At 44.6% G+C, this 20,243-nt stretch overlaps 2 protein-coding genes across 4 annotated transcripts in view; both read right to left on the reverse strand.

Moving 5' to 3' along the window:
- Positions 1–20,243, reverse strand: part of LOC128117924 (UDP-glucuronosyltransferase 1-6) — a 74,388-nt gene that overhangs the window by 20,284 nt on the left and 33,861 nt on the right. Inside the window, exon 1 of one of the 3 annotated variants that reach the window (XM_052750482.1) lies at positions 8,902–8,988. The exons of the other annotated variants lie outside the window; for them this stretch is intronic. Coding sequence (XP_052606442.1) covers positions 8,902–8,988 — 87 coding nt within the window. Of the gene's footprint in view, positions 1–8,901; positions 8,989–20,243 lie in introns of those variants that run through there. 3 annotated transcript variants of the gene reach the window in all.
- LOC128117995 (UDP-glucuronosyltransferase 1A5-like) lies at positions 13,722–14,636 on the reverse strand. Its single transcript, XM_052750591.1, has one exon. The coding sequence runs from the start codon at positions 14,634–14,636 to the stop codon at positions 13,722–13,724; it is 915 nt and encodes a 304-aa protein (XP_052606551.1).

Genomic DNA, 20,243 nt, shown 5'->3' on the forward strand with positions numbered 1-20,243 from the left:
CCATGTACATCCCAGTGAATCAAACTCAGGTCGTCAGACTTCCCAACAGCACCTTTATTTGCTGAGCCATCCCCCACTGGCTTGCATTTAACACTACCCTTGATTCCACTCATGTTTTAAAACGTTTTCTGGTACTGGCATAAAAACTGACATGTGGACCAATGGAATCGAATTGAAGACCCTGACATTAATCCACATACCTATGAACATATAATTTTTGACAAAGAAGCCAAAACTACACAATGGAAAAAAGAAAGCATCTTCAACAAATGGTGCTGGCATAACTGAATATCAATGTGTAGAAGGCTGCAAATAGATCCATATCTGTCACCGTGCACAAAACTTAAGTCCAAGTGGATCAAAGACCTCAACATAAATCCAGTTAATCTGAACCTGATAGAAGAGAAAGTAGGAAGTAGTTTTGAACACATTGGCATAGGAGATCACTTCCTAAATATAACACCAGTAGCACAGACACTGAGAGAAACAATCAATCAATGGGACCTCTTGAAACTGAGAAGCTTTTGTAGAGCAAAGGATATGGTCAACAAGGCAAAGGGACAGCCTACAGAATGGGAAAAGGTCTTCACCAACCCCACATCTGACAGAGGACTGATATCCAGAATATATAAGGAACTCAAGAAATTAGACATCAAAATGCCCAACAGTCCAATTAAGAAATGGGCTATAGAACTAAACAGAATTCTCAACAGAGGAAACTCAAATGGCTGAAAGACATTTAAGGAATTGCTCAACATCCCTAATCATCAGGGAAATGCAAATCAAAACAACTCTGAGATACCGCCTTACACCTGTCAGAATGGCTAAGATCAAAAACACTGAAGACAGCTTATGCTGGAGAGGATGTGGAGCTAGGGGAACTCTCCTCTACTGCTGGTGGGAATGCAAGCTTGTACAACCACTTTGGAAATCAATATGGCGCTTTCTTAGAAAATTGGGAATCAATCTCCCCCAAGATCCAGCTATACCACTCTTGGGCATATACCCAAGGAATGCTCAATCATACCACAAGGGCACTTGCTCAGCTATGTTCATATCAGCATTGTTTGTAATAGCCAGAACCTGGAAACAACCTAGATGCCCTTCAACTGAAGAATGGATAAATAAAATGTGGTACATACACACAATGTAATACTACTCAGCAGAGAAAAACAATGACATCATGAGGTTTGCAGGCAAATGGATGGATCTAGAAAAAATCATCCTGAATGAAGTAACCCAGACTCAGAAAGACAAACATGGTATGTACTCACTCATAGAAGGATACTAGATGTAAAGCAGGGATGACTGGACTGCTACTCACATCACTAGGGAGGCTACCTGGAAAACAGGACCCCAAGAAAGACACAGGGATCGCCCAATGATGGAGAAATGGATGAGATCTACATGAACAGCCTGGACATGAGTTGGGGGTAATGAAGGGTGAGGGTCGAGAGAAAGAGAGCTTGGGGGAGTGGGAGATCCCAGCTGGATCACGAACAGAGAGGGAGAACAAGGAATAAGAGACCATGGTAAATGGAGACCACATGAGAATAGGAAGAAGCAAGGTGCTAGAGAGGCCCACAGAAATCCACAAGGATACCACAATAGACTACTTACTGGCAATGGTCGAGAGACAGCCTGAATTGACCTACTCTGGTGATAGGATGGCCAAACACCCTAATTGTCATGCTAGAAACCTCATCCAATGACTAAGGGAACTGGATGCAGAGATCCTCGGCCAGGCCCCAGGTGGAGCTCTGAGAGTCCAATTGGTGAGAAAGAGGAGGGTTTGTATGAGCGAGAATTGTTGAGACCAAGGTTGGAAAGAGCACAGGGACAAATAGCCAAATGAATGGAAACACATGAACTATGAACCAATGGCTGAGGAGCCCCCAACTGGATCAGGCCCTCTGGATAAGTGAGACAGTTGATTAACTTGAACTGTTTGGGAGGCATCCAGGCAGTGGGACCTGGACCTGTCCTTAGTGCATGAGCTGGCTGTTTGGAACCTGGGGCTTATACAGGGACACTTGGCTCAGCCTGGGAGGAGGGGAGTGGACCTGCCTGGACTGAATCTACCAAGTTGAACTCAATCCTCAGGGGAGTCTTTGCCATGGAGGAGACAGGAATGGGGAGTGGGCTGGGGGGAAGGGGGCGGCAGGGGGGTGGCAGGGCGGGAGGGGGGAGTACAAGGGAATCTGTGGCTGATATGTAAAATTAAATTAAATTATAAAATAAAATTTAAAAAAATGTTTTCAAGATGTGTATGCTGTCTGGCATCTGTGAAAACCAGCAGCCACACGAGCTCTACATGGGCATCCCGGGTTCTAAAATCACTCCAGAATCCCATAGTAGTGGACCTACCTTACCAGGCTGTGACCCCTATTCTAGTTTAATCATCTCTTTATCTCCATGTTCCCTGGCATTCAGCATTTCACTGTGTGGCACAGTGCCCTCCTCCCACTAATCATTACAGAATAAATCCATACTTGGCAGTGACTACTATCTTACCCTTCGCCTCTTATCAGCTGTTTATGCATTAAACTCCAGTGGCCCATGGCTGCTACCTAGTGAAAATCAGAGTTCACCTCATTTGTTCTCCTATGTTCAAAACAAGGTTCTGCACACTCACTTGATGTAATCATTTCTTTCTTTGTCAGCCATTGAACTCAGAGAAGAACCGATGGTTGGTGCAGTGGTTTGAATGAGAATGGCCCCCATAGGCTCATATATTTGACTGTTTGGTCCCTAGTTCGTGGAACTGTTTTGGGTGGGATTAGGAGGTGTGTCACTACAAGTGGGGTTTGAGATTTCAAAAGCCCATGCTGAGGGGACCGAGCAGACACCGTAACAGGCTGCTCAGTCTTCTCTTAGAGATCAGGCCTCAATTTCAGTTTCCTGAAACTGAACAAGCTGCTTCTAAAGAAGAGCCATGAACAAAGGGCAATTAATCACTGGTGGCCCTGACAACAGGGACAAGGGAGATAAGATGTAGCAAACTCGGGCCACTGAGCCAGCCACCATAATCAACAGTTCAAGGTAATAACCAAATAAGGACAAAGCCTGAAAATTGTCCAGGCCTGCCCAAAAATGGATAACTGTAGCCCTGACAACCCCCTAACTGACCCTAGCCAATTAAAAGTTACCAACATGATCGCCACTCGCATAAGCCAATCATTTCTAAGATGATATAACTTCCTTGGACACTCTCCTTAGTTAGGCTTAAAAGGACCTTATACACCTCTCTCGGGGTCTTTGCCATCTTGCCTTTGTATGGGATGGCAGGCCCCAACACGTTGGAAGCTTTCTCAAGATAATAAATGTTCTTGCTGATTGCATATGTGGATGATGGTCTTTTGTGGGACTTCTCCAGAACCCTAACACATGCCAGGCCCAGTCTATATCTGTCTCTGCCTCTGTCACTGTCTATGTCTCCCTCCCTTTTGTTCTAGTAGAAGCTCTACCTCAATCTCCCTCCCCCATCTCTCTCTCCTCAAACCCTGCATCATCTCAGAAAGCTTGCCAAACATGGCTCCTCTCCCAGAGATGCTCAAGACCATTCCCACAGGGTATTTAAACTGCCCCCCAGAAAACAGACATGTGGTTTTTCAGGCTCTCTTCCTTGTCTCCTCTCTGGGGGAGCTGGAAAATCATCTGGGAGTGGTTTACCCATTAAACCTGGGTTTTTTCTTAATTTGGTTTGATTCGGTCTGATTTGGATTGCTGCGTTGGAGGAGAGACTTATCCTGGTGCACAACCTTTTCACCTTTCTCCTCCTGCTCCCCTCTCTCCTCTCTTTCTCCTTTCTCTCTTCTCTGCCTCCAACTTTTGGATAAAACATACACTCTCAGCCAGTGCCCCAGTGCCATGCCTGCCAGCTTGCTGCATGCTCCCTGCCATCATTGGTTATGGTCTCATGCTCTGAACTATAAGCAGGCCTCCAATTAAGCGCTTCTTAAAATACGTTGCCTCGGTCATGATGTCTCTTCCCAGCAATAGAACAATAACTAAAGTAGGTGGTGTCTGTTGTACTCTCTGCTAGACATAATACACTCAGAAACACTTTCAGGACTCTTCCCACTACAAGCTGCTTCACAGAACACTACTAAGGCAGTTTGAGAAACAAAGACATTGCTGGATCTCCAGACTGGTGCATTTCCTGTACTGTGATATAACTGTAGTAATCTGGGACAATGTATTGCAAATGCCCAGCCGATGCCAAATTTTTCTTCTCCTAGATACTGACGGCTGCATGCTTCTGCATTTCCTTAAAAGACCTGGGTGGGCACTAACCTGGGCCTCCACTGCCTCCTGTGGTTTGTGATTAGGCTCCATTCTACAGTTCTTGCTGGCTCAAAATTCTTACAAGGCTGGATTCCCCAGAACATCATGGGCTTGTGATCTCGTGGGACACTGCTCAAATGTCAGGATGGCAAAGCAAATTTGAGATGCATTTGAGGGCAGGACTCTAGCTGTGGGGACTGTGCACATGGCCAGGAATCTGGCCCTGACTCAGGGAATTGTTCTCACAAGTACTAAGCAGTTGCTCCACCTCCTTCCTCTACATGCCTGGGGTTCCACTCTCCATTGTATGAGCTTTACTGGGGTGTCCTGCATTCCACCTCACTGCGTATGTCATTCTGCCCATTCAGCTTGGTTGTCAAAGCTGAGATTTCCCTCTGCAGCAAAGCCACACCCTTAATACCTAACTGGGAGCAGACTCAGCAGCTGGGCAGATGTGCATATGAATATACCTCCTATGTGCCTCCACTGTACTGTGCAAGTAGCCTTTGCATTTCACCCTATTGAAGAGGATAGGAATTCAGATAAATGTTCTTCGATTTCTCCTCCAAAGTTAGTCCCCTGCCTTCTTTTTCTCCATCTTCTCTCTGTACCTGCCACTTCTCCATATGTTTTACCTCATGCCAAATCCCATTGTTTCCTTTTTATGGCTATCTATATAGAATTATCTGAGTCTAGGCAGTGGCCATGCCCGTCCATGCAATGCCTATAAAAGGAAAAGAATGGATGGAGCTGCTGTTTAATAATCCTCTTGTACACTGTAAAGATTTGTCACTCAAATTGGTTTAATAAAATGCCAGTGGTCAGGCAGGAAGTATAGGCAGAGCAACCAAACTAAGAATGCTGGGAAGAGGAAGGGCAGTCAGGAGTCGCCAGCCAGATGCAGAGGAAGCAAGATGAGAATGCTACACTGACAAAAGGTACCAAGCCACATGGCTAAACATAGATAAGAATTATGGGTTAATTTAAATGTAAAAGCTAATTAGTAATAAGCCTGAGCTACCAGCCAAGTATTTATAATTAATACAAGCCTCTGAGTGGTTATTTGGGAACTGTTGGGTGGGAGAGAAATGTCCATTTACATGGAGAAGTTGGGCTGAGAAGTCAGAACCTGAAATCTGTGTTTGCTGCTTCAGCTGCTGCTCTCAGCATTATCAAGAACACCCCCAATACCAAATCTCATGGAAGAGGTGGCCAGTTCCTGGAGGAGGGACCCCATCTCTTTCCTGGGTTCAATATGCAGCTCTTGTGCACATGTGACTATGGAGGATGCCTATGAAGAGCACTGTGGGGACAATGTTGATGGCTTCTCTCACTGTGAGGGTTTACCATGTGCTCAGAGCCCCAAAGCACACAAGGATCCAGATGCTATACCTAAAGAAATATTCTAGGTAGCAACTCCCCATGGGTGTGCTGTTGATTTTGTTTGGTCAGAACCCTGCATCTCAACTAGACTCATGAAGAAACATGCAGCAAAGTCTTTTTTAACAGTCTTGATTTAGATTTTTAATTTTTTTGTGAGTACCTGCATGTTCTTTAGTATTAAACTATTGCCTAGGCAAACTGTATTATTTCCTGGAAAACTGATTGCCCAGCACCTTAAGACTTAATGTCTCCCATTTTGGGGGAAATCTGTGCCAGATATCTTCCTCTGAAAAAGCTACAGTTTATTCTCCAACATTGCATTTAAAAACGAAAAGGGAACTGAAGCAGGTTATGATCTTAGCAGTTCTTATGATACTCTGGGATAAACAAATTAAAAATGGCCCTCAGATCATTTAATATATAACTATTAAATATATTTAAAATTTCAATTATTTAGGAATAGTTGGCCACTATTAACTCTAAAAAATAGTTTAATTTAGTTGGACATGGTGGTACATGCTTGTAATTCTGGGGTATGGAAGCAGGAGGAGCAAGAGTTCAAAGTCGTCATCAGTTACATAGTGTGTTCCAAGTCAACCTAAAGTATAATGAGACCCTGTCTTAAACAAACAAACAAGTAACCTAGTAGAGTGGGTATAATAATATTCCTACCACTCCTGTAACAAGTCATTAAAACCTCAGTGTTATAAATCAGTCCACATTTATTCTCTACAATGAAAGAATATCAATGCTACCAAGATTGGCCAAAATATAAGCAAACACCTCAAAATTCCACTATTGGCTAGTCTCATGTTAGGTCTACACTTGGCCTTATCTTGGTTTCACAATTACCACAGGTGCTGAAAGTATCAAAAGGATATTTAAGGTATACCAAACTCATTGTGGCATCCAGGGGACACAGACCAGAGCAACTTGACAAAAAGTTGGCGTTCACTTGAGTGTCTAACTAGATGAGGCACCTTAAACACATCAGATAAAATCCATGCTGTCAGCAAAGATCATGGTCCAGGCCATAGCTGCCTTAGGAGAGTCTGAAGGAAGAGAGCAGACTAAAGTTCTTGGTGCCTCAGCAGAGAACATCTTTCAGCTTTGAATGAGATCCAGGGGCTCACTCAAGTGGATTGGTTGTCTGCTGGAGGCAAAGTAGACACCAGACTGAAGCCCATATCATAATTATTGGAACCTGAGACAGTGTTACATCATATGGCAAAGAGATTATAGCTAACATTGAGGACCTTGAAGGGGAGAGCCTGTCCTAATTCACATGAGTGGTCCAACATCATCACAAAAGATCCTGTTAGTAAATGAGGGAAATGTGAGAGTTAGAGAAACGAGCAAGCTCCACCACATCTCCATGGAGACAGAGAGTGCCACTGAATTACAAAAGTAAGATCAAAGATGAAAATGTTAAAGGAAAACAATAATGTAAAAGGAATTTATACTAATTGGGAGAAATGAAATCAAGTCCAACTTATCTGAATAGACAGAATTCTTAGATCAAGAGAAATCAACAGGAGTGAGTTTTTAAAACACTTTAAACATTTAACCAAAATTCTAAAATATTTAATTAGATGTAAGGGTAAGAATAATATGAAAATAGCATAAGACAGCAATACTGGGATCAGATAGGTAGGCTATATAATATGTCACTTAGTGATAAGAGCAAAGTATATTACCACAACACAAGTGCCTCCATGTACCAATCTATCTTCTATACCTACAGGATGACAACTATTAAAAATGCTAATAAACCCTCTGCAAATATTGGTGATTCTAAGGCAGGAAATGGAAGGTAGAAGACATTTCCTTCGGAACTGAAGAATCTCAGAGATGTATTAGACGTACAAAACATAAAAATGTGACAATTTGGGTGTATCTGCAGAACATTTAGAAACACTAGTCATGTGACTCTGGAGCACCTGAAAGGTAGCTAGTAAAAATTGAGAGACGATGTAAACAAACTGCATGCTGAGTGCTTCCATTTCCATTCTCAGGTGTCATGGGAGCACATACCCAGCCCTCCTAGAGAGCATCATTAAAAAATATTGGGTAAAAAGCTCCCTTATCTTGCTACTGAAGATCTGAAAGCAATCTGTGTCCACTTGAGTCAGGTCCTAGCTCAGTTTCTCTGCATCTGCCCAGCTTCAGAAAATCTCACCTCAAGAAAGACAGTGACTAGACAAGTAAGCAGTGTTGGTGATGTCCCATTGCTGTGCCTCAGTCCCAGGAGAGACCCTCAGTGTGGCATTGTAGTCCCCCTCAATGACCATCGTAAACCTGAAATGTCAATTATAGCTATCTTGAAAACTGAAAATATCAGAGACACACTGGAGAATTCAAGGTAAGAAAAAAAAAAATCCCTGGAAAGCTGAGACTAATGATCACATCAAAATGAGATATTTAGAAAACTAGAATACTGTAAAGATAAATTATGGCTCCAATGCATACCCGAGAGAGTGGTTTCCTAATGGCACAGTTTATGCCCCCAGTGAAGACCATATTGGACACGATGGGCCTGGGGTAGTCAAACACAAAGCCCCCTAGGAGCAGCCATGTCAATGCATGGCTGAGAACCTCCACCAAGGACGCCGCTCTCTGCAAAAGCTCAGAGGTGAGGCTCTCAAAAGGAGTGAAAGATACAGCACACATGCATTCCAAGGTCAGAGGGTAAGCATGTTCTCGGCCCTTTGCAGGAAGCTCATGTGGTCAGAAAGCCTTGTGAGCAGCCTCGGCATACACAAGGGGCGAAGTTGGACACTGTGGCCTCAAAGTCCATTTCACAGGGAATGATGGTGCAGAAAAACCACAGCAAGAACATCCCAGGTACATTGCAAAGAGAAAAAAATCGGGGTCTGTTAACATCAAAAGAACTGTAGTTCAGATTTGGGACCAGAACCTCATTGTGCAGCAGACCCATGCAGGTCATCACATGGAACGTTGATACATTGTTTCTTACTTCCCATTTTTTTAAGGTATCCTCACAGAAAATTGCATTTCAAAGAAAATTAGCAGTTAGTCCAGAGGGTGATGTCTATATCATTCCATGGTGTATGGAATGTTACAGGTTTTCAGGGAGAAGAGGGCCTCTGCTTTGATGTACACAGACAAATCCGGAGCCAGGACCACAGTCTTGTGACCTCAGGCATAATGTTCCCTCACAATGGTCCTCATGCTCAGCCAGTGATCGCCCTCCATGGGAATCACCAGCACCTTTCCTCCCTCAGCCCAGGGCAGGGCACAGAGCAGGAGCAGCAGCCCTGAGAGTCCTTGCAGAGACACCTGGAGTCCCACGGCCATCTCAAAAGAAGCCTACAGCAGAGGGCCTTCCTTGCCTGTCTCTGCCCCCAACATGAGTTTGTTCATTTTGTATAACCATCAAGCCACACTGCACAGTGGCACGTCATTGGTAGGCACAGTGCCCACCTTCTGTTAGTCACTGTATAATAAACTCAAGTCTGAACTTCACTACTGTCCTAACCTTCTGCCTCGCCCAGAGAAAAGCACATCTTACCATCTCTCCACCAGAAAGACTCCTGTCAGCAGCTGTTGCTCTCTGATGAACCTCAGCGACCACCCTCTCTCTCCTCTGATTTCCACAACAAAGATCTGCGCAACCTTGTCACTGTGTCATTTTCCTCTCTGTCAGTCACACATCAGCAGGATGCCACTGAGCTCTGAGCAGCGCCTGATGCCTGGGCACCCATTGTAACCTCACCACGAATCATGGCCTACTCAGTAGCTCTGTAAAGTCTGCCTTAGCATTCTCAAGAAGCACTCAGTGAGTTAGAAAACACAGATCACTGCTAAGCCAGCCTAGACAAACAGAGGTTGCTTGCTCTCTAGTTTGGCACATTTCATACAGGATAACTGTATGATGGGGACACTGTAGTTGAAGTGTGGGCAGCTGTGTGCTGTGGCAATTCTGGAAGGGTCTTGAATTCATGATTTGAAATTGAATTCCACTGAAAGATCAACTGAGAATTCTTTCAGCTACCCACAGAATAAAGCAGATGCTGTCTCTATCACACTTGAGAAAGACCAGCCTACTCATGGACACACTGTATTGAGCAGCACCCTGCCCCCGTGGACTGCTCTCCTTGGGACTAGAAGCAGAAAGACACTGCTCTGGCCTCTGGCTCAGTTTGACATTCAGGTCTTCTGGATGCTGAGGGTTGTAGACATCTGCACTCTCTTTAGAGATCTGGGCAGGGGACTTGTTTTAGGCTGTCACTAATCTAGAGACCTGTAACTGATCTCTGCCAAAAGTCTTGGCAGCTCCGAGTCCTGATACAGATGCTGTCCATAATATGAACATTATGGGGTACATTCTTATGGGTCAATTTGTTCAATTTTCCACATGCAGAAAGCAAAATTGAGGTCTAGGTGAGAGCATGTTCCTGTTTGTTGGAACCTTGTACATGATCAGGAATCCATCCCTGTCTCAGGGAATTTGCCTCCCATGTGCTAAGCAGTTGCTTACAGTTTTCTAATTTACTTCATGTTTATCTTTAGGTCCTGTCTCATCAGACAGAACCTATTTAGTGGTCTTCACTCAGAAGAAACTCAGCACTAGGCACATGAGCATATGGATGATGCTTCCTTTGTGCCAGCTGCTGCCCTGGGCTTGGGGTCTTACATACCCCTTCACTGTCAGTGAGACTCAGGAATGGGGAAAGGGTCTGTTCTCCCCTCTTCACAAGCCACTGCTCTGCTTCTTCTCTGGCACTTCTCTCTATGGTTATGGGAGGTCCACTCTCTGTCATCTACATGCAGGTGAACTCTGTTATATCTCTTCTATGGACACACACACAAAATGGCCTCTCTAAGTTCCAGTTTCCTTTCCTAGATGATGGTCATAAATGCATGAACATGGATGAAGCAGTTGATGAACTCATATCTAATATCTCAGTGTGTTTGAAGGACCAACGTGTGTGTCTCTCAAGGCTGAAGGTCACAATTTTACAATGTCAACTCCTTAAGGTTTCATATTGATCAGGGACATGCTAGGCTAGTACTTGGCCCTATCTAGGTCCCAAAACTATGACAGATGTTGGCAGTAGGGAAAAGCTTTTCCATGGGACATCATAAAGCTCCCCACTGTCATTAAGAAGGCATAATAACAAAAAGAAGCTTGACAAAATCCAGCTGTCACTTGACATGCAGAATGGAAAAGGGACCTTAAAGCCATTTGAGAAAGTTTATTCTATTCATGCCTCTCATGAAGGGCTTTTTTTTTTTTTGACATGCTTGCTTTGGGAGGTTCTACTATAATGTGTCCTGGTTCCATCGTCACTTATGAAGATGGTTCGAGATCTGAATAGAAAAAAAATAGGGCCACTGAAATGGGCTCAAAAAGCAGCAAGTTCTGTTCACATTGCAGACTAGGACAGTATGAGAATGGGCTTGGATGTTGTCTAGTGGATCCTAAGTCCAAAGTGTATCAGTGAGTCACATGCAACACACAGAAAGAACAGGAACTGAGCGATGTCTTGAAGAAGCAACAGAATCTGTGGACCCCTCAGCTGGAGGACAGTCAGGGAGGCACCTTGCCAGCCATGCGCTACATAAACACCAGAATAAAACTTTGAAAACGTGTCTTCATTTATTCCCTGGACATGAACTCCCACAGTGAGGAAGTCACTAAACTGAATGCTAGAGGATTATTTTGCCTCAGTGGAATTTGGGGATGTCAGGAGTGTGGGCATGGGAAGAAGCAGACCCAACCCTGTGGTTGAAATTGTCACTCTGGTTGGGGCTGAGTGAGTGTGTCTGCATCCACGCAGAGAGCCAAAGATGGTAAAGGACCCCATGGGAGACAAAGAGCATGGCAACCAAGGTCACCTGGAGATGGTGGGCCTTCAGCAGCCACCGCCACATCTAACACTTGAGAGGAACCCATGGGACCCTTTTGGTGGAGGAGTGACCACTATTTAAATCATCAACCGTCCCTCTCACCTGCTTCTCCTTCTGTGTTCAACCCTGCACAGTCATCCTCTTTACCTTGGGAAATGATTCACTGGACTCTGCTCAGCTTTCCAGGAATTTCTAATTCTACTTTGTTAACAGGCTTTGTCAATACATGCAGATTATGTCTCCATCTCCCCCATATCCGTTTACCTTGACCTAGCTATCTATATCTCTATTTTTCCGAAGATCAAAGACAGCTCCCAATCATTGTATCTTTCATTTTCAAGGTCTGGTGTGACTATCTACTGGCAAGCTCTCGATGTCAACGGAACATCATACAATGCTAGGCTATTTATTCTCTGCCTTTATCCCCCCAAAATTAAGCTTGGTCAAGATGGAAGTCTTTAAAGTGGCCTCCTCTTTTTGTCTAGGTGGTGGGCTATTCCATATAGAAAATGTGAATATTTACAAAAAGCCTAAGATGATATGTCATTTGAAGTGTTCAATGCTATGTCATTTGAGAAATTCATTGCCTTGGAATCTATTAAAGCCAAATTACTTATTGAGCATGATTGCAGTTGTGATCATATTAAAGAAAACCAAAAGAATCTATGAAATTCACTTTGAAAACCAATTTGGAAAACTGACCATGAAGAATACAAATTTAATGGCTAAAACCTGCTCTTCCCAAGAACACAAGGCAAAACAGACTCAATACAGGCAAAGAGGAGATGACAGAGACCAAAGACCAGAGATCCAGGAAGGGCAGGGGTTCCTTAGAAAAACGTCAGCACAAACCGCTCAGTGCCTTAGCAGAAGATACTCGTAGTTTTGTGGAAGATCTGGTTTGACTTCAAGAAGACTGAACATGCTATATTCAAAGCAAGGGCCTCCCACAGAGCCATGCCCCTAATTCTGCAGAACTCAGAACCATGTTCTATCCATTGGAAGATTAATGCTGCCGATACCTCTCCAGGTGGTTGGGAGATGGCTCCCTTCCACATGGATAACCCAATGTCAGCAAAGAGAAACGTGAGAGTCAGAGATTTGACCATAATACACCACACCTCCCTAGAAGTCACCAAATTCCACAATTAAAAAGAAAAAAGAAAATGATGAAAAAAGAAAATGATTACTGTAAAACCCCAAGATTACATAAATTAAGAGAAAGAAAGTCAGATACATATTAACAGATATCACCAGGTTGAAGGCTTTTTTTTTAAAATGGCATTTTCAATAAAATTCTAACAAAATATTTCACTAGAGGCAAAGGGTTGAGTAATATAGTAACAAAAGATAGTATTAGATCAGATAGGTAAGTAAAAAGTATGTCACTCAGTGATAAGATAAAGCGATATGATCAAAATATTGTTCATCTCTGTCCATCAACCTAACTGCCATGTGTTCGGGGCAGAACAATTAATATGCAAACATAACTTGTGGAAATCCCAGTACGAGACGTTTACTTGGGAACTGGGCAGATTCAGAGGCAAGTTTTGATACACAAAAAATGAAAATGTGCAACTTGAATCTATGAGCTACACGTTCAAACCAATGCTGGAGCACTGATGGTGAGAAAAATGAGCAGAGGGAACCCATCCTCGTCTGCTTCTCTTCTCAGATGCAGGGCAAAGCAGAGCAGACGGTAAGGGTGAAGAGCTGGTCACTGAGCCCGGAGAACAGAAGTCCAGTAGGACCGGTGCGCTTAAGGGCCATCAGGTCAAGCTGACTAGTGCCTTAGCAGAGAATACTCCCAGCTTTGTGTGCGATCCAGGTTCACTTCAGGCTTACTGCCTTCTCTAGGCAAAGGAATAGGCCCACCCTGGAGCCAATATCTGAATCCCAGAAACTACTACTGAGAGTCTGAGAGCAAGCTCAGCTTCTCTGGTCCTCCCCAGATTCTGGAAAGATCATGTTCGGGAGACACCATCATGGCTAGTGGACAAACTCGGTGGACTCCCACCATGGCTCCTTGGTTCTATTAGAGACCCTCACAACTGCCTCCCACTCTTCTCATTAGGCACTCAAATTCTGATACACCGACTGAGGACACCTTAAGGATTTAACTCACCAAAGTTCCTGGAAAGATGAACAGATAGATGAGCAACTCAGAATAAGGATATTTACAAAGCTATATTGGTGGAGCAGGCTTTGGATAGAGGCCTAATACAGACCTGAGAGAGTGGTTTTCTGAGGACACAGTTCATTCCCCCGATGAAGAACATATTGGGCATGATGGGCCTGGGGTAGTCGAACACAAAGTCGAACCTGAAGAGCCATATGGATGCATGGCCTAGAACCTCCATGAGGGACATCTCTCTCTGCAAAAGCTCTGAGGCCAGGCTCTCATAGAAAGCAAAAGAGAAGCGGAAAATGATCTTGAACGGCAGAGGGTAGAGAATGTTCTTGACTCTCTCCAGGAAGCTCATGTGGTCTGAATTCCTTGTGAGTAACCTTGGAACATATGAGAGAGGGCTTGGACACTGGGCAGCCTCAAAGTCAACCTCAGAAGGAATGAAGCGCAGAAGAAACACAGCAGGAATATTCAAATATTTCGCCACAAGTGCCCCACAGAGATTTGCAGGGTCTGTTAACACCACTTCGAAGGAACTGGAGTTCAGATGCTGGACAAGGCCTTTGTTGTACAACAGACTCGTACAAGTTCTCTGGTAGAACGTTGATATGTTTTTCATAAGTTCCATATTGTTTAATACCATCATGACAGAATATTCGGTTTCAAAGAACATTTGAAGGAGGCTTAGCAAGTGATGTGCATATTCCTCCTTGGTGTATGGAACAGCATAGGTCTTCAGGGTGAAGAAATCCTCTGCTTTGATGTATACAGACGCATCTGGAGCCAGGACCACAGTCTCGTGGCCTCGGGCATGGAGCTCCCTCACAATGGTCCTCATGCTCAGCCAGTGGCTGCCCTCCATGGGAATCACCAGCACCTTCCCACCCTCAGCCCAGGGCAGGGCACAGAGCAGGAGCAGCAGCCCTGAGAGTCCTTGAAGAGACACCTGGAGTCCCATGGCCATCTCCAGAGAAGCCCACAGAGGTTAACCTTCCTTACCCGTCTGTGCCCCAAACATGAGTTTGTTCATTTTATATAACCATCAAGTCACCTTGCACAATGGCATGTCATTGGTAGGGACAATGCCCACCTGCAGTTAATCATTGCATGAAAAATCCATGGCGGACTTTCACTACAGTCCTAACGTTGTGCCTCTACACAAGGAGAAGCCACTCTTAACATCTACCAGAAAAACTCCTTACACTTATGGCTGTTCTTGAACCATTAAGCATTATTTACCTCTTCCCCTGCCCCCAATTTTCAAAACAATGCTGTGTGCACTCATTTCATCATTTCCTTCTCTTTCAGCCATTGGTGTATCTCTGATGGCTGGATACCCAACATGGCTTCTCCTCTGGACACAACCAGCTGAGTAATTCCTTAAAGTCTCTCTTTCCATTCTCAAGTAGCAGTCATTATGTCATAGAACACAGACCGCCGCTAAGCTTGCTTGGAAAGAAAGAGAATTTTTGAACTCACTAGTTCATGCATTTATTAGCATGTGATGATAATTATCAGGAACACTGAATTTGAGGTGGTTGGCAGATACCAAATATTGGAATGCTTGAAGGATTTTGAACTCATGAGTTGATTATTTGAATCTACTCAATGCTTTGTGGAAAGTTTGGTATCTACTCCATGCTATCAAGTCAATGCTATCTGAAGCATACCTAGGCAAGACCAATCTACGAAAAAACAGCATCCTGCTCCTTCACGGGAGCTGTTACCTTGGTCTACTCACCAAATGGAGCCTACATCTGGCCTGGGATCTCGGCTCGTCTGAAGTTCCGTTCCCCTTTGTGATGAGGGCTACAGCCATAAGCCCCCTGTTTAGGGGACTGGGTGGACACTAATCTGGGCCTTCATTACCTCCTAGAGTTTGTGATCAGACTCCTTTTCATGATCAATGGCAGCTCTGTGTTCTGATATGGATGTTTTCTGTGATAACAACATGGGGTGCATTCTTGTGGAGCCTGTGTTCTAACTTTAAGACTGAGTTGAGCAGGTCAGCAGATCACATATAACCAGGAGTCTGGTCCCCACCCAAAGTATTTCTTGTATAGGTGTTCAGCAGTTGCTGCCTTGTCTTGGTTCTACTTGGCTTGAGGTTCTGCTGTTCATGGAGTATGTCCCAGGGCTGGCTAGCATTCTACTTCAAGGTACCTAAGACCTTCTGCAAAGTCTGGTCAGCTATAGTTGTACAGAGAGAATTTCCATGTGAAGAGAAGCCACTGACTTGGAGACTTACTCTGATAATAACAGATCTACTACTGGGCAGATGTGTGTTTGCAAAATGCTCCCTGTAGGCCACCAGGTGTCACTGTGCAGCAATCCTTTGTGGCTCTCCAGGAGGCTAAGAGTCCAGAATCCCACTTCCTTTCCAAAAGCAACTTCTCTGTTCTGTTTCCCTGGCTCTTTCTCCTGTCCTCAGATTTCTCTGTATGTTTTACCCTATACTCGGTTTCTGGTCTTCTACGTCTACATCAAATTCTATCATTTCCCTTCTCCCAACAAACATGCAAAATGACCTGGGTCTAGGTTGAGACCCCTCCTGTTTGTTGAGGTGGTCAAAGGAACTCTAGAGAGGATGCAGATGGTGACTGATAAGTTTTTGGTCTCTGCTTGAGCTGCTGCTGCCATTGTTTGCAAGAAAGCCACCCCCTCCACATCCAGTGGGAGAGGCAGCCAGTTCCTGGAGGTAGGACCCCCAAAGGCAACTGAATGAACCAAGGAGAGGTCAAAGGAGCTATCAGAAGCATTTGGTGATGTTCTTTCCATGAGCGGGATACTCTGAACTATGACTTAAGGCAAAGTGACTCACAAAGTCTGTATTATACATTCAGACATTTGAAGAAGCAGAAAAAGAGAGGAGAGAGAGACTCAGAGGGAAGGAAGCCCTGCAAAACTCTCTAGATGGAGTGGAGTAATGATTTTTGAAAGGACCCTTGCTGGGTGGGCAGGTTGGCCACCATAGACCCTCCATGAAACATACACTCTGGAACCCAGAGCAAGAGTTGTGAATAAGAATTCCTGGGAGTGGGGAAAGCTGTGTCTCACAGGATAGCTGATGGATTAGCACTTCAATGGCATGAAGAGAGGGGGATTTTATAAGCTCAAAGCCCACTTGCAATTTATCTTAGACAATCATCATCCTCTAAGTAGCCATTGTTTGCCTCGCTCTGTGCCAAACCACAGCACCCTGTGACCATTGAACCTAACATCCTAACAAAGAGATAAATCAATCTTTTGGAATATTTTAATAAAGCTTTAGTTTCACACCAACCCAAAGGCTAAGAGTATTGTCTGATAGCGTTTAAAGCCCACAGTAGAGTTCTCCCAATCTTTCCATAACCTGCCTGCCTGATGTGCCCAACAATATGTTTGAAAAGTGTCTTGACTTGTGGCTTTTTGTTTTGTTTTATTTCCTTTAAAAAATTTAATGAAATTTCTACCTCATTAGAACATGGTATTTGAAGAGACCCAAATCTACATCCTCAGGCTTGCATGTTTGACTCTAGAATAAACCACATCTTTTATTCCATGGAGGTGAGGACTGTTTCTTTCACCGACCGTATCATAGGACTATATACACTGAAACTTAGCCCACAAAATACCTCAAGATATCAGGAACTAAATTTGGAATCAAAACCATGCAGTACTCAGCAAGGCTGAAAACTGATCAGGGCCAGAATCTACAGTGGAACTCAGACACAGATTCCAAAGGAATGCTGGACACCAGTCAGCACTGTCCAGGGGCAGGGCCAGCATCTTTAATCCCACACGACCTCTCACTCACAGAGTCGGCACCTGTGGCCCAACCTTACAAAGGACTGCCTAGAGGTGTGACCTGTTGACATATTTAAATGGACCAGTGAAAGACCACCTAGAAACTCAGATGGCATCTGCTACCTGGCCTGTCAAAGACTGCCCACGGGTGTGACCTGGGTCTGTGAGCCTAGAAAGGGATGTCCAGAAGGTAAGAGGCCAAGTCAGACTCTGTATCTACTTCCTATTTCTTCCCTTTACGTTTATTCCCCCCTTACTTAGCACCTAAGGTCCATCTACGATCCCATTTCCTACTCTGTTTGTTCGCATTGCTTTTTACATCCTTCTTCTTTTCTTCTGTTCTAGTCTTTTCAATTTTCCCATGAAAGGCTCTCCAAAGAACAAAGGCTGTCTTGGTTTTGAGGACCTCTGCCTCAGTCTTCCCTGAGCTGGGGTTGTTTCAGGGTATCTGACTGTATTTCTTTACCCCTTTGTCTTTTCCTTCTGCGTTAGGTTAGAGCTGCCTCTGACCCACACCCTTCCCCACTGTTCCCCTCCTCTGTTTATTTTCCCTCTGTTTTTCTCCAGCATTCCAATACTAATCACCAGTCTTATTGGACTTTTAAATTTTCCTTTCGCACATTAGATAACTAATATCACATGTGGCACTATTATTGCTGTTCAATTACTTCAAGTATTGCAGTTGAAGGATAAATTGCTTTTTAATCGACAGTTGCTATATTTTTGTAGTAGGCCTATTTCTCAGATGTGGATGTAAGAATGTAATGCTAGAGTCCAGCCTGTGCTCAGGCCTCCCCTCACAGACACTGACAGATGTCTGCCCGTGCTCAGGCCTCCCCTCACAGATACTGACAGATGTCCGCCCGTGCTCAGGCCTCCCTCACAGACACTGACAGATGTCCGCCCGTGCTCAGGCCTCCCCTCACAGACACTTACAGATGTACGCCTGTGCTCAGGCCTCCCTCACAGACACTGACAGGTGTCCACGGGTGCTCAGGCCTCCCTCACGGACACTGACAGATGTCCACCTGTGCTCAGGCCTCCCTCACAGACACTGACAGATGTCCACCTGTGCTCAGGCCTCCCTCACGGACACTGACAGATGTCCGCCTGTGCTCAGGCCTCCCTCACGGACACTGACAGATGTCCGCCTATGCTCAGGCCTCCCTCACAGACACTGACAGACGTCCGCTGGGATTTTCTGTGACCCTTGACCTGACACATTTGCTACAGCCACAGTGTCTCACCCAGAGGGTTAGTTAATACCAAGAGGGCCTCTCCATCCGAAACAACAGATTCCCCACCTCTACCCCTGCCTACTACATGGGCTCTGATTCTCTTCAGAGACACCGCCGTGCTGCTTGTCACTGCTACTGGTACCTGGACTCTCTGTAGAGCCCCTGAAATGCTGCTGTTCCTTTATCTGTCAGTACATGGCATTAACAACTCTTCAAATAAACTCCTTAATGCCCAGTGATCAATCCCAGTGTCCTCTTGAACCGCCAGCCCCATCCAAACCTAACAATGGGTGTAGATGATGGCTTTCCGAATTACATTCCAAGACTTCAGGAAATAATCCCGAGAATCGACAAACAGGATTATACAAAACTGAAGCAGTCACCAGAGTGGAAGACAGCTGAGGACATGCAAGAGTCTGCAAACAACACATAGGACAGGGCATGGATATCCAGGTACATAAAGGACTGTACACATTAAACACCAGACGGCCCAAGACAGGGCACACAGCAGTAACAGCAGCTCTGTGAGCCCTCCCCTGGGCACCTGGAGTCAAGGGGCCATCTCCATAGAATCCCAAGGCAGCGGATCTTCCATAGACTGCATCTCCTCCATTAAATTCCTAAATTCATTTTATTACGCCAGCACTGCCCATCAGTAGGGCCTGTCATTGGTTGCCACAATTCCCTTCTAACGTAAATCATTGCAAAATGCTTAACATTGCCTTTTCCACCTAGGAAAGGGCTAGATCACAGCTTAGCCTCTCTGCCTCTGCCACGTTTCAGGAAACCTTACCCTCTGGAAGATCCTGCCTTAACTAGTTGACAGTCTCCATGGAGTCCTACCACCCCTCAGAACCAGGAGAGAGCTTTAATATTGCCTCCCAGTCTTCTCAGTGGCCACTAAAATCCTGAATACCTACTGTGGAAAATTCAAGAATTAGACTCAAGTCAGTCATAGTGGTGCATGCCTTTAATCTCAGCACTCGAAAGGCAGAGGTAAGAGGATCTCTGTGAGTTCAAGCCCAGCTTGGTCTACAAAAGTGAGTTCCAGGACAGCCAGAGCTGCAGAGAGAGACCTCATCTCCCAAAACAAATGAAAAATAAAAATAAAAAAAAACAGCAACAGCAAAAAGAATTAGACTCACCAAAGATAATTAGGAGAATTACACAGAGAGAAATCCCTGAAAAGATGAGAATTTAACTGTACAACTCAGACTATGAGGTCTTTTTAAACATAGTCTTGTGGAAACATTGTTGGGACAAAGGCAGAATATAGACCTGATGGAGTAACTTCCTGTTGGCACAGTTTACGCCCGCAATGAAGACCATGTTAGGCATGATGGGCCTGGGGTCAAGCACAAAGTCCCCTGGGAACAGCCACATGGATGCATGGCTGAGAACCTCCACCAAGGACACCTCTCTCTGCAAAAGCTCAGAGGCAAGGCTCACATAGGGAGTATTAAAAAATATGAAAGATAACTCAAGGCCTCAGAACAGATATATTCACAGAATCAGAATAATGTTCTTGACCCTCTGCAGATCTGTGG

The sequence above is a fragment of the Peromyscus californicus genome, unplaced genomic scaffold (genome assembly GCF_007827085.1).
Source record: "Peromyscus californicus insignis strain IS unplaced genomic scaffold, ASM782708v3 Scaffold_21__1_contigs__length_65335640, whole genome shotgun sequence".
NCBI lineage: Eukaryota > Metazoa > Chordata > Mammalia > Rodentia > Cricetidae > Peromyscus > Peromyscus californicus.